The 15,380-nt window shown below is 39.8% G+C and overlaps 1 protein-coding gene across 7 annotated transcripts in view; it reads right to left on the reverse strand.

The window, feature by feature from the left end:
• The window catches only part of VTI1A (vesicle transport through interaction with t-SNAREs 1A), a 678,091-nt gene that overhangs the window by 520,357 nt on the left and 142,354 nt on the right, over positions 1–15,380 (reverse strand). For all 7 annotated transcript variants that reach the window (XM_073595879.1, XM_073595874.1, XM_073595875.1 and 4 more), the window contains exon 4: positions 10,838–10,915. In XM_073595879.1, coding sequence (XP_073451980.1) covers positions 10,838–10,915 — 78 coding nt within the window. The remainder of the gene's footprint in view (positions 1–10,837; positions 10,916–15,380) is intronic.

Genomic DNA, 15,380 nt, shown 5'->3' on the forward strand with positions numbered 1-15,380 from the left:
AATCCGTTGTCAGAAATTCCGATCGTGTGTACACAAATCCGACACACAAAGTGCCACGCATGCTCAGAATAAATTAAGAGATGAAAGCTATTGGCTACTGCCCCGTTTATAGTCCCGACGTACGTGTTTTACGTCACCGCGTTCAGAACGATCGGATTTTCCGACAACTTTGTGTGACCGTGTGTATGCAAGACAAGTTCGAGCCAACATCCGTCGGAAAAAAAATCCTAGGATTTTGTTGTCGGAATGTCCGATCAATGTCAGACCGTGTGTACGGGGCATTAGTCCGTAGGGTTCAGTGTTGAGTTGTGATACTTCCTTCCCCTGGTAGGGAGTATCGGAGCTTTTTTTTTCTTGCATGCATGTTTGGTTAATTGGTGAACACCTAACAGGTGATTGGGCGCTTATATTGTGGCGAATTATCCCCCAATTTTTTGCTTATGTTGTTCAATATTGAGTTGGCCCACCCTTTGCAGCTATAACAGCTTCAACTCTTCTGGGAAGGTTGTCCACAAGGTTTAGGAGTGTGTCTATGGGAATGTTTGACCATTCTTCCAGAAGTACATTTGTGAGGTCAGGCACTGATGTTGGACGAGAAGGCCAAGTTCCTCCACCCCAAACTCGCTCATCCATGTCTTTATGGACCTTGCTTTGTGCACTGGTCCAAATCATTTGGTGGAGGGGGGATTATGGTGTGGGGTTGTTTTTCAGGGGTTGGGCTTGGCCTCTTAGTTCCAGTGAAGGGAACTCTTAATGTCAGCATACCAAGACATTTTGGACAATTTCATGCTCCCAACTTTGTGGGAACAGTTTGGGGATGGTCCCTTCCTGTTCCAACATGACTGCTCACCAGTGCACAAAGCAAGGTCCATAAAGACATGGATGAGTGAATTTGGGGTGGAGGAACTTGACTGGCCTGCACAGAGTCCTGACCTCAACCTGATAGACCTTTGGGGTGAATTAGAGTGGAGGCTGTGAGCCAGGCCTTCTCGTCCAACATCGGTGCCTGACCTCACAAATGTGCTTCTGGAAGAATGGTCAAACATTCCCATAGACACACACCTAAACCTTGTGGACAGCCTTCCCAGAAGAGTTGAAGCTGTTATAGCTGCAAAGGGCGGGCCAACTCAATATTGAACCCTATGGACTAAGAATGGCATTAAAGTTAATGTGCATGTAACACCATGTATTGCTTCACTTGCTGAATTGTTTTATGACATCAAACTGTTGAGGTTTATTTTTGTTGGAGTGATGATTTTTGCTCTTAGGCAAAGAAAAAAAAAACCTGACAAGGGTTTTATTGTTTTACATTTCTAGTTGTAAAAAGGAAAAGAAAAAAATTGGATATACTTTATTTTAGTTATTTATTACAGTTACCGTACTTTACGCAGCGATTTACATATATACTTACCTATTTTCTATAGCCGGAAATGTGGTTTTAAATTTTTAACATGGTTTGATCAGATTATTTGCATTACTATAAATAGGGGAACTACTATTGCCAACTTGATTAGACTCCAGGATGGTCATCCCTACCCCAATTCTTCACTGCTTAGTAAGCCCCTGCCATAAACATGTAGAGCAGGAGTTCAGACTTTTCAGACTTTATTGGCTGTATGTAATTACATTTTAAGCTAAACTCCACTATATTCAACTTTTTAATTAATATCATGAATTTAAATGAATATGAATTTATTGTCAGCCATTATTGGCACCTTTTGAAGCGGTATTAAAAATCCTGCTTGCTGCATATTTGGCAAACCGCACAAATAACGCACCTCCCCATTGAAATGCATTTAAAACGCAGCAAGAACGCTCATCTTAATGCATTCTATGCATTAAGATAAAAAGCCTTCTGTGTGTAGCAGTCCCCCTCAGCCCCCCTAATACTTACCTGAGCCCCATCCAGATCCAGTGATTTTGCAGGAGTGTCTCGGCTGGCCGGGACTCCCTTACTCACTGGCTGAGACAGAAGTGCGGCGCCATTGGCTCCTGTTGCTGTCAAAGTCAGTCAGCCAATGAGGAGAGAAAGGGGATAGGGCCGGGCCGCTGTTCTGTGTGTGAATGGACACAGGGAGCTGCATTCGGCTCAGGTGCCCCAATAACAAGCTACTTGCTGTGGGGGCATTCAACAGGAGGGAGGGGCCAGGAGCACCGAAGAGGGACCCGAGAAGAGGAGGATCTGGGTGCTCTGTGTAAAACCACTGCACACAGCAGGTAAGTATAATATGTTTGTTATTTTTTACTAGAAAAAACAAGACTTTAGTATCACTTTAACCTTTAAAAGAAAGTCATATTTAGTAGAGGTTTCCCGTACAAGCAAACATAAGTTATCTGCAGGAGGAACCCCCTTTAAAGCAGTATTAAACCCAAAAGTAAACATTATACTGCATCTTACCAATTCTTAGATGTGATGGCTGCATTCGTTTTCTATTTTTGTCTTTTTTCTTCTTTTATTTTCTTCCAGAAACCCTGCTAGTAACAAGCTGTCCTAGCAATTAGGGGGTTGAGACAAACCATCTACCACTGGCAGGGGCGTTTACAATGATCAGCTTTTATTCATTTATGTAAAACCTTTATCCCAAAAGAAAAAAAACTGTTGCTGAAAATGCTTATAAAGTGTGAGCTAGAGTTTGGCTTCAATTTGTTAGTGTATTTAAATCTTCTATGTAGGAAAAAAGGGATAACCCACTGCCTCTCCCGAAAAACCCTCTTACTGAGTGAAACGCGTTGATCCATACACCTCGCACCATCCAGTCAAGCACAGATGGTTATAGTGGATATTTGTCTAGTACTTGGTATTTCTGAATGGAGCGTACACTCCTGCTGTTCTTTTTAATCATTTTGTATAAATAAAACATTATGTGATTTTATATGGTTTTGCTATATTTATTTTTATTACCTTTCGGGCATTTGAAAATTCAGATTTCCCATAGCCGCCCCCCTCGGGAGAGGCATGGTTTATCCCTTTTTTCCTACATTGACTTTATGTAGAGGATTGTGCCAGGATTTTTTTTCCTAGCTCTGTGTACCTTGTTGCTAGGGTGTCTTGATTTTTTCTTCCTCCTGAGCCGTGGCGATGTACGTCATTTCCTGCGGCGCCTCTGATCCTGGGAGATGTGTGTCATCATTCCTAGGAGTCATTGGGCATCGCTACCTGTTTGTATTGCACTACGCCCAGTGTGTAATGCGCATGGGCGAGATCAGGAAATGCCTGCTGGGCAGCCAGCAGCACCTTATCCTGGAAAACGGTCCTAGCGGGCTTCACATGCCCACACTTAAGATGGAAGCGCTCAAGAAGGAAAAAACAAAGGTTGGTTTAAAAAAAAAAAAAAAAAAGATGTACTAGAACGGTGGATTTTGTAACAACGTACCTCTACAGAATGTAATTAATAACAGCAGAACGGGTTCCTTAAAAAAAATTAAAATATGTGGGTGGAACTCCGCTTTAAATCTTCTAGTGCATCTAACAATCCCCTCCCCCAAACAGGCAACACTGCTACCCAAAGGTGTCTCCGTTGCTCCAGATTGGGGGCGCTCCAATACAGGAGGTGTGTTACTGGACAAATCACCAGGTGAAAACAAGGAAAAAAGCCTAAAAAAAAAAAAACTAAAGCAGCCACCACGTCAAATGAATTGGTAAGCTGCAATATATAACATTTTTGGGTTTAAGTTTAATACCGCTTTATTACAAAAATAAATAAATACATTTTGAGGTGGGGGAGGCATGTGCACATGAGCACTGCAGCACAACTGACGGCCTCTTTGTACTGCTCCTCCCTTTCCCAGTCTGAGCTCTGCCATACAGAGACTGCAAGAGGCTAATACCAAGTCAGGTTCAGGTACTTACACTGCTTGCATTTTGAAAATACAGATCATAGTATAAATGATTATAGAGATTACTGCCTGGAGTTCAGTGTTAAAAGAAAGTCCTGCTTAGGAAAGGTTTCAATGCAGAAGCAATGAGACGTTATTTGAAAGTGGAACCCCCTTTAAGACTAAAAAAAAAAAAATTTTTTTTGAAAAAGCACGTGCAACCAAGCAAATTAAACAAGGCCGCCGACCTCCCGAATCATCCACTGACCACCGCTGTCAAGCTTTCATTGCGTAATCCTTTGTAAACAATATGAGCATTTATGGCTTGTAACGAGGGAGCCTACTATTCATGACACTGTGACCCCATCGCTTCTTTTTAAATAATGCAGACTGCTGACATCCCTCCTCTGTAAACATAACCAGCAGAAATCTGCTTCCATTTACCCAAGATGTAGTGGGTACTTGACGTGTTATGACATATGTGTAAACCTATGAGATCATACAGTATACTAAACACGCTAAATTCAAGGGGCGCCCTATGGGGATCTACATGCTGAATACCCAGAGTCAAGATTCTTTAGCTTCAGCAAACAGTTTCTAAAGTGATCCTATTTTACTTACTAATAACTTTGTTTTTGCAGGAATTTATATTTCGGATAGATACAAGGATCCGGACTGTATCTCAGATAGATACAAGGATCCGGTGTGTATGTCGGACAAGAATCCGGTCTGTAAGTCGGATAGATACAAGGATCCAGTCTGTATGTCGGATACATACAAGGATCCGGTGTGTATCTCAGATAGATACAAGGATCCGGTCTGCATCTAAGATAGATACAAGGATCCGGTATGTATCTCGGATAGATACAAGGATCCGGTGTGTATCTCGGATAGATACAAGGATCCGGTGTGTATCTCGGATTGATACAAGGATCCGGTGTGTATCTCGGATTGATACAAGGATCCGGTGTGTATCTCGGATTGATACAAGGATGCGGTCTTTATATTGGATAGATACAAGGATGCGGTCTTTATCTTGGATAGATACAAGGATGCGGTCTTTATCTTGGATAGATACAAGGATAGGGTCTTTATCACGGATAGATACAAGGATCCAGTCTGTATCTCGGATACATACAAGGATACAGTCTGTATCTCGGATACATACAAGGATACAGTCTGTATCTCGGATACATACAAGGATACAGTCTGTATCTCGGATTGATACAAGGATACAGTCTGTATCTTAGATAGATACATGGATCCGGTCTGTATCTCGGATAGATACAAGAATCTGGTCTGTATCTCGGATACAAGAATCCGGTCTGTATCTCGGATAGATACAAGGATCCGGTCTGTATCTCGGATGGATACAAGGATCCGGTCTGTATCTCGGATAGATACAAGGATCCGGTCTGTATCTCGGATAGATACAAGGATCCGGTCTGTATCTCGGATAGATACAAGGATCCGGTCTGTATCTCGGATAGATACAAGGATCCGGTCTGTATCTCGGATAGATACAAGGATCCGGTCTGTATCTCGGATAGATACAAGGATCCGGTCTGTATCTCGGATGGATACAAGGATCCAGTCTGTATCTCGGATAGATACAAGGATCCAGTCTGTATCTCGGATAGATACAAGGATCCAGTCTGTATCTCGGATTGATACAAGGATCCGGTCTGTATCTCGGATAGATACAAGGATCTGGTCTGTATCTCGGACAAGAATCTGGTCTGTAAGTCGGATAGATGCAAGGATCCGGTCTGTATGTCGGATACATACAAGGATCCGGTCTGTATGTCGAATACATACAAGGATCCAGTCTGTATGTCGGATACATACAAGGATCCGGTCTGTATGTCGGATACATACAAGGATCCGGTTTGTATCTCAGAAAGATACAGGGATCCGGTGTGTATCTCGGATAGATACAAGGATCCGGTGTGTATCTCGGATAGATACAAGGATCCGGTCTGTATGTTGGATAGATACAAGGATCCGGTCTGTATCTCGGATAGATACAAGGATCCGGTCTGTATCTCGGATAGATACAAGGATCCGGTCTGTATCTCGGACAAGAATCTGGTCTGTAAGTCGGATAGATGCAAGGATCCGGTCTGTATGTCGGATACATACAAGGATCCGGGTCTGTATCTCAGATAGATACAGGGATCCGGTGTGTATCTCGGATAGATAAAATGATCCGGTGTGTATCTTGGATAGATACAAGGATCCGGTGTGTATCTCGGATTGATACAAGGATCCGGTGTGTATCTCGGATTGATACAAGGATCCGGTGTGTATCTCGGATTGATACAAGGATCCGGTGTGTATCTCGGATTGATACAAGGATGCGGTCTTTATCACGGATAGATACAACGATCCGGTCTGTATCTCGGATAGATACATGGATCCGGTTTGTATCTCGGATAGATACAAGAATCCGGTCTGTATCTCGGATAGATACAAGAATCCGGTCTGTATCTCGGATAGATACAAGGATCCGGTCAGTATCTCGGATAGATACAAGGATCCGGTCTGTATCTCAGCTAGATACAAGGATCCGGTCTGTATCTCAGCTAGATACAAGGATCCGGTCTGTATCTCAGCTAGATACAAGGATCCGGTCTGTATCTCAGATAGATACAAGGATCCGGTCTGTATCTCAGATAGATACAAGGATCCGGTCTGTATCTCAGATAGATACAAGGATCCGGTCTGTATCTCGGATAGATACAAGGATCCGGTCTGTATCTCGGATAGATACAAGGATCCGGTCAGTATCTCGGATAGATACAAGGATGCGGTCTTTATCTCGGATAGATACAAGGATGTGGTCGGTATCTCAGATAGATACAAGGATATAGTCTTTATCTCGGATAGATACAAGGATCCGGTCTGTATCTCGGATAGAAACAGGGACCCGGTCTGTATCTCAGATAGATACGAGGATCCGGTGTGTATCTCGGATTGATACAAGGATCCGGTGTGCATCTCGGATAGATACAAGGATCCGGTCTGTATCTCGGATAGATACAAGGATCCGGTCTGTATCTCGGATAGATACATGGATCCGGTTTGTATCTCGGATAGATACAAGGATCTGGTGTGTATCTCGGATAGATACAAGGATCCGGTCTGTATCTCAGATAGATACAAGGATGTGGTCGGTATCTCAGATAGATACAAGGATATAGTCTTTATCTCGGATAGATACAAGGATCCGGTCTGTATCTCGGATAGAAACAGGGACCCGGTCTGTATCTCAGATAGATACGAGGATCCGGTGTGTATCTCGGATTGATACAAGGATCCGGTGTGCATCTCGGATAGATACAAGGATCCGGTCTGTATCTCGGATAGATACAAGGATCCGGTCTGTATCTCGGATAGATACAAGGATCCGGTCTGTATCTCGGATAGATACATGGATCCGGTTTGTATCTCGGATAGATACAAGGATCTGGTGTGTATCTCGGATAGATACAAGGATCCGGTCTGTATCTCAGATAGATACAAGGATCCGGTGTATATCTCGGATAGATACAAGGATCCAGTCTGTATCTCGGATAGATACAAGGATCCGGTCTGTATGTCAGATAGATACAAGGATCCGGTCTGTATGTCAGATAGATACAAGGATCCGGTCTGTATGTCAGATAGATACAAGGATCCGGTCTGTATGTCAGATAGATACAAGGATCCGGTCTGTATGTCAGATAGATACAAGGATCCGGTCTGTATGTCAGATAGATACATGGATCCGGTCTGTATGTCAGATAGATACAAGGATCCAGTCTGTATCTCGGATAGATGCAAGGATCTAGTCTGTATCTCGGATAGATACAAGGATCCGTTCTGTATGTTGGATAGATACAAGGATCCGGTCTGTATCTCGGATAGATACAAGGATCTGGTCTGTATCTCGGACAGATACAGGGATCTGGTGTGTATCTCGGATAGATACAAAGATCCTGTCTGTATCTCGGATAGATACAAGGATACGGTCTGTATCTCGGATAGATACAAGGATCCGGTCTGTATCTCGGATAGATACAAGGATCCGGTCTGTATCTCGGATAGATACAAGGATCCGGTCTGTATCTCGGATAGATACAAGGATCCGGTCTGTATGTCAGATAGATACAAGGATCCGGTCTGTATCTCGGATAGATACAAGGATCCGGTCTGTATCTCGGATAGATACAAGGATGTAGTCTTTATCTAGGATAGATACAAGGATCCGGTCTGTATCTCGGATAGGTACAAGAATACGGTCTGAATTGTCGCACTTTATGGTTCTCACAGCCTACAGCATTCAAGAAGCTGATACCTGAGGCAGGGTATTCGGAAAATTGCAAGACTAACACTACAGGACTTTGAGCTGACATTAAATAAGCACATTCTGCTATTTTTTTTCTAAATAAGAATATATCCATGGCTTGGCAGACAGATCAGTGACAAAAAAAAAAAAAAAGGAATAACAAATTATAATATGGATTGAGGGGACTGCAAATGGTAAAACTGATGGGAAAAGCATTTCTTTTTTAGAAATAAATGAATACTCAAAATAAAGTTAAGGCTGAAGTCAGGAGGTTTGCAATAAAACAGACATTAACTGCTGTTGCGTCTATCGCTCTTCCTTATAAAAAAATAAAATAAAAATATTTTTTAAATTCAATTAGATAACATGCCAATGGCTTTACAAAGTGATTAGCATGAAATATTTTTGAGAACTTAGCTTTAAACCCTGTAGGCACTTAAGATTAATTCACAAAAAAATAATAGCTCCCAGGATCTACCAGAAAAAAACTAATTTAGGCAACCAGATAACTAAAATGTTTCATAAAAAGCTTATGGATAATGCACTGCAATTGCTTTTTATTTTTAACATTGAATAAAGTCTTTTTCTAAGTATAGAGTTCAGAATATTGTAAAAAAAAATTGTAAAAAAATACCAGTTAACAAAATCCCAAATAAAGTTTTTATTATGTGCAAAACCTGCATAAATTAAAAAAAACTTTATTGTATAATTATATTTACACTTAAAGTGTTCTTATTTTTATATCATAATTATTATTATACTTATTATTAACAACAATAATAATATATTATAGAATGGTTAATAATAACAGCAACAATAATAATACTATAATTATCTTTATTAGTGTTATTAATAACCGTGACAACAATAATAATATAATTATAATAAAGTATTGTTGTTACTGTTATTAATATTATTATTAACCAATCTATAATATAATAATATTATTAATATAATATATTATAATAATATTATAATATATTATTATTAATAATAAGATTAATAACAACAACAATATCACTATTAATAATAATAATAAAATCAATTGTTTTCACTATTGTCTATTCTTGGTTCCTGATTGATACAACCTCGGCACTACACCAGAAATAACGCTGGCACTGTGTAATTCAATAATAGTACATCATTAAAAATATCAATAGGTAAAATAAACTAATCATCTATTAAAAGCAAATATAGTATAAATGTATGCACACTGCTTAATTGTTTTTGGCTGTATTGTAGTTTTTTAAGTTTTCTGTTCTAATTAAAAGGTCTTACAGATATTTAATGAAAAAAAAAAAGAAATTAAAAGAATTCTGATTTTGTCTTTCATTCCCAGACTAGAACAAAATAAGTCCAGCAGTTATCAATCTTCAGGCATAAGCATTCTATAATTTACCTAGTTAGAATGTCTCAGATAAGCGTCTTAAAATAGAAATGTATTTGAAATACCTTTAGGAGTGCTGGTAATTTATTAGAATAAAAAAAAAAAAAAACATGTCATTTGTTATATTTTCTGAAACCTATTAGCTGGTGTAAATTAATAACATATGTCCACATCTGAAAATATTAAAAGAAATAATGTAAAAAATAATTGGCTTAAACAGACAATAAAAAAAAGAAGATGATTATTGTACAACACGAAATAAAGTTTCAAAAAGAACTAAGTCGTTAATATCTATTGTTTAATTAAATTGCAGTGTTTAGAGGCAAGTGGAAATAGAAAGTGTTCCAGGAATTAGATCTGACTATTGTATAGTAAAGACAAATAACTGCAGATTTTATATATTTATCTATTTTATATATATTTTAGATTTTATATATGTATATATATATGTATATATATATATATATATATATATATGTATATATATATATATATATATATATATATATATATATATATATATATATATATATATATATATGAAGATAGATAGAGATATATAGAGAGAGATCTCTATCTATATAGATATATATGTATTTATATATACACATCCATACACAGTGTGTTTATATATATTTATATATTTAAAAAAAAAACGAAACGCTCCATTTAACTGGTTAATAAAGTAAAGCGTTAAACATGGTGATGATGGAGGGGAGGGGCGCAGGGAAATGTAATATTATGTTGGAGTTTCACTATACAACACAGCATGTACATGTAAACATTTTAGACTTTGATTAATGACAGAATGCGGTTCCAGCAGAGCATTGTGTAAAAAAGGAGAAAAAAAAAATCTTAAAATAGTTCTTTCAAAGTGCAGCTAACCCCTGTTGCTCTTAAAGTATCTATTCGTTGGCGGTGCCTGTGTTGATTTAATTATAATATCAAAATGCAGTTATGTGTATTAGAGGGGTTTTTTTTTTTTCTTTTTTGTTTTGTATTTTTCTTTTAGTATATATACACGGGATGAGGAGAGAGCTTTCTTCTTAAACTGTGCCCTCCAAGTTACCCATAAAGCCAGCAGAACAGATGGGGATATCCCTGTCCTCCCGACTGAAGGGTTAATGGTAAGATCTCCACATAAAGGTTTTGAAGTTGATTAAAATCCGGGCTTTGCATTAAACAACATCATTTCCACATGAGTAGCTGCTAATTCTGTTAAGGAAGCAGCATGGGCTGCCCAGTGTGTGAGACCCTCCTGTACCCTCTAGCCACCCACTAGGGCTGCATGATTAGCATCCTACCTGGCTCTCCGAGGAATTCCCATCATCCCCTAGTAGCTCATTCCGCACTTCGTCACTGTAGGCGATCCGTGACCTTTTCTGCAAAACAAAAAAAACAAAGGGAGGTGAGAGGGGGGGGGGAGTAAGTGTAAGAAAAATAAACCTTTAGAATTTAAATCTGAAGATGTACCCAACCCTGGAGAGCCCCCTAATGGATGCCGATCTGATACAATCTGCTAGGAAAGGTTTGATTCATTTGTGTCCAAAACCAGCGGGGTGATGTGGTCCTACCGAAGGCCAGACGATTCAAAAAGGTATGCCTGCCAGCAATGCAACTGTTGTTGGCGAGAGTGTTCAAAGAGACAAACACTTGCTTAACAGCCTCCCTAGAATATTAACCTCATGCCACACAAAAGGAAAACTCGACTGCCCAACTGGACCTGCAATGTGCTCTACTACAGCCAAACGACCATGCCATCAACCGGGAACATGATTTCATTTGAAGTGTACCTGTTGTGTACAGACAATTGAGCAGATCCAAAGGAAAGTAAAAGTATCAGCACTCAGATAGCCACATTTATTTTACAAACTAGGTTCTAAACAGTTGCTATAGACAAACTAGGGTCATTTTTTGCTGCAATGTTTATAAAGTTCACATTTTGTCTGCTGAAAACTGACCAATGGCAGTAAAAGTCCAAAACAAATAACCCTCGTGCCGCGTACACACGATCGGAAATGCCGCCAGCAAAACTCAGATAAGACTTTTTGTCGGAAAATGCGACCGTGTGTATGCTCCATCAGTCTTTTGCTGGCGAACTTCCAGCCAGCAAAAGATTGAGAGCAGGTTCTCTATTTTTCGGTCTGGAAAAGTTCCTATCCAAAAATGCCTTCGTCTGTGTGCAATTCCGAAACGCAAAAAATCACGCATGCTTGAAACAATTTGACGCATGCTCGGAAGCACTGAACTTCATTTTCTCGGCTCGACGTAGTGCTTTACGTCCACCGCGTTCTTCACGGTCGAAAGGTCTGAGAACTTTTGTGTGACCGTGTGTATGCAGGGCAAGCTTGAGCGGACTTCCGTCGGAAAAAACATCCAAGTTTTTTTCTGACGGAAATTCCAATCGTGTGTATCATTCCTGACCCTACCACAAAAACACCCACCTGATCTAACTACCACACAATTTAATCTTTTGTTACAGGTTACCACCACATCGAAACAATCGCCAAGGCATGGAGAACACCCAATCTTTGTCTTCTTAAAACGAAACATAGAATACCCCAATGTATAAAAATCGAGCCCATATTACTTGATTGCATTCCTAAACACTTAAAAATATGGCAGCCAAGGGGTAGACAATTGTCTGCCACAAGACTTTGATCAATTACTACTGGAACCTTGATTGTACACCTACAGAACTACACACTGATATTCTAAAATTGGCCGTTGCTTGGCCACCGCACCTACCGGACCCCCTGGTTTCCCTCTTCTTTTACCTTCTTACTTTTTTGACTACTTATTCGAACTGTGTATGTTAGATAGGCATCTTCATAATCCTGATATTATGGAGCTCCTAAGGGTGATTGTCCCCACGATTCAGGGTTGTCCATATGCAATTGTTCTGTTTATGACTCAACATTTTGCTCCAACTTGTATTTTTCTTTTTGCTATTGTTGATCCTACACCCATCAGCAAACAAACTGTAGTTACACTGAGCTGTGCTTGATATACTTAAGAGAACCCATCAATATCATACATCTTTAAAGTCCAATTTTTTTTCTGCTCTTGCAACAGGAAAATGCTGAAAACTGACCAATGCCAGTAAAAGTCCACAATAAATAACCCTGACGCCTGACCCTACCACAGTCCTATTAAATAAACACAGAGAGAAAGTTTGGTTTGGTTATTCAAATTTGGGATGGAGGCCAATTGCTTATGGTGCCTTGGACCACATCATTCTTTTTCTTTTTATTAAATAAACACCAACCTGATCTAACTACGACACAATTTAAACTTTTATTATATGTTACCACTGCATCAAAACACCCAACCTTTGTCTTCTCGAAATGAAGCATAGAATACCGCAATTTATTATTAACCACTTCAGCCCTGGAAGATTTGGCTGCTGAATGACGAGGCCATTTTTTGCGATTCAGCACTGCGTCACTTTAACTGACAATTGTGCGGTCGTGCAACGTTGCACCCGAAAAAAACTGACATCCTTTTTTTCCCACAAATAGAGCTTTCTTTTGGCGGTATTTGATCATCTCTGCGGTTTAAATTTTTTGTGCTATAAACAAAAAAAGAGTGTCAATTTTGAAAAAAAAGCATTCTTTTTTACTTTTTGCTATAATAAATATCCCCCAAAAATGTATTAAAAAAAACTATTTTTTCCTCAGTTTAGGCCGATATATATTCTTCTACATATTTTTGGTAAAAAAAAAAAAAAAAAAAGTCGCAATAAGCGTATATTGATTGGTTTGTGCAAAAGTTATAGCGTCTGCAAAATAGGGGATAGATTTATAGCATTTTTATTATTTTTTTTTTTTTTACTAGTAATGGGGGCAATCTGCGATTTTTATCGGGACTGCGACATTATGGCAGACACATTTGACACATTTTTGGGACCAATGGCATTTATACAGAGATGAGTGCTATAAAAAAGCACTAATTACTGTAAAAATGTCACTGGCAGGGAAAGGGTTAACATTAGGGGGCGATCAAGGGGTTAACTGTGTTCCCTGTGTGTGGTTCTAACTGTACGGGGAGGGGACTACCCAGAGGAAATGACAGATTGTGGTTCCTAGCTATTAGGAACTCACGATCTGTCACGCCTCACAGAACAGAACAGGGATTTGTGTGTTTACACACAGGTCCCTGTTCTGCCTCTCGTGACCATCGGTCATCACGACCGTCGGACACGAGCTTCGTCACCCTCTCTGTGCAGCGGGCGCACGCGCCTGCAATCCCGATCCCGCGAGCCAATGTATAGCGACGACGGCTTGCGGGATCGTGCCGACCTGCCGCAGTATAATGATGGCGGCTGGTCGACAAGCAGTTAATAATACAACCATCAGTCCCTCCCCTCATGTCAGGGTGCTAGGTGTCATCCTTCACTCTGATCTGTCCTTTCAGCCCCAAATCCAATTGCTGTCCAAATTTTGAAGACTTCACCTTCCTAACATCTCCAAAATACGCCAGTTTTTAACCACTGAAACCACTAAGTAACTTATTCATTCCCTTGTTATGTCTCACTTTGACTATCATAACTCGTAATCGGCCTACCTATCGTAATTGGCCTGCCTCTCCAAAAGCTATCCCCTCTTCATCATGAATGCTGCTGCCAGACTCATCCACCTTACCAAGCATTTAGTGTCTGCCACCCCTCTCTGCCAATCCCTCCACTGGCTTCCTCTAATCCTCTACAACAGACTACCCCAATCTGTCCGGTTATCTTCTACTCTGTCCACCTTTAGGCGATCCCTGAAAACTCATCTCTTCAGGGAAGCCTATCCAGCCTTCAGCTAACATCTGAATTTTCTATTTCTCCCATCAGTTCATCCTTCACAGTTTTTACCTTTTGTTTACCCAGACCCGCAATATTAGATTGTAAGCTCGCAGGAGCAGGGCTCTCCTAACCCTCTTGCATTGAATTGTATTATTGCTGTATTGTCTCCCGTTATATTGTAAAGTGTTGCGCAAACTGTTGGAGCTACATAAATCATAATTTATCAAATAATAATTGATTATCCATAGCAAAATTGAGACCACATTACTCGATTGCATCCCTAAACACTTGAAAATATGACAGCCATAGGTAGACAATGGCCTGCCATGAGACTTCAATCAATCACTACTGGAACCTTGATTGTACACCCATGGAGCTACCTACTGATATTCTAAAATTGGCTGTTGCTTGACCACTGCACCTACCGGACACCCTGGTTTCCCTCTTCTTAACATACTCTTCTTTTGATTTCTTCCTTTCTTGACTACTTGAACTGTGCAAGTTAGATAGGCATCTTCATATTCCTGATATTATGGAACTCTTAAGCGTGATTGTCCATTTGCAATTGTTCTGTTTATGACTTGACATTTTTCTCCAACTTGTACTTTTCTTTGTGTGATTGTTGCTCTTACACCCATTGTGCACTGTATAAAATACTTTATAAAAAAGTGCTGCTGATAGTATCAGAAAACAAACTGTAGTTACACTGAGCTGTTCTTGGTATACGTGAAAGAAACCATCAATTTCATACCAAGTTCAATTTTTTTTTGCTGCTCTTGCAACAGGAAAATGCTGAAAACTGACCAATGCCAGTAAAAGTCCAAAATAAATAACCCTCACTCCTGACGCTACCACAGCCCTATTAAATAAATGTCCACCTGATCTAACTACGTTACTACTGCATCTAAACAATCACCAAGGCATGGAAATGACCCAATCGTTGTCTTCTCGAAACGAAACACAGAATACTGCAATTTATGATCCATAGCAAAATTGAGGCCACATTACTCGATTGTATCCGTAAACACTCGAAAATATGGCAGCCATTGGTAGACAAT

Source organism: Aquarana catesbeiana, linkage group LG08, assembly GCF_042186555.1.
Source record: "Aquarana catesbeiana isolate 2022-GZ linkage group LG08, ASM4218655v1, whole genome shotgun sequence".
NCBI lineage: Eukaryota > Metazoa > Chordata > Amphibia > Anura > Ranidae > Aquarana > Aquarana catesbeiana.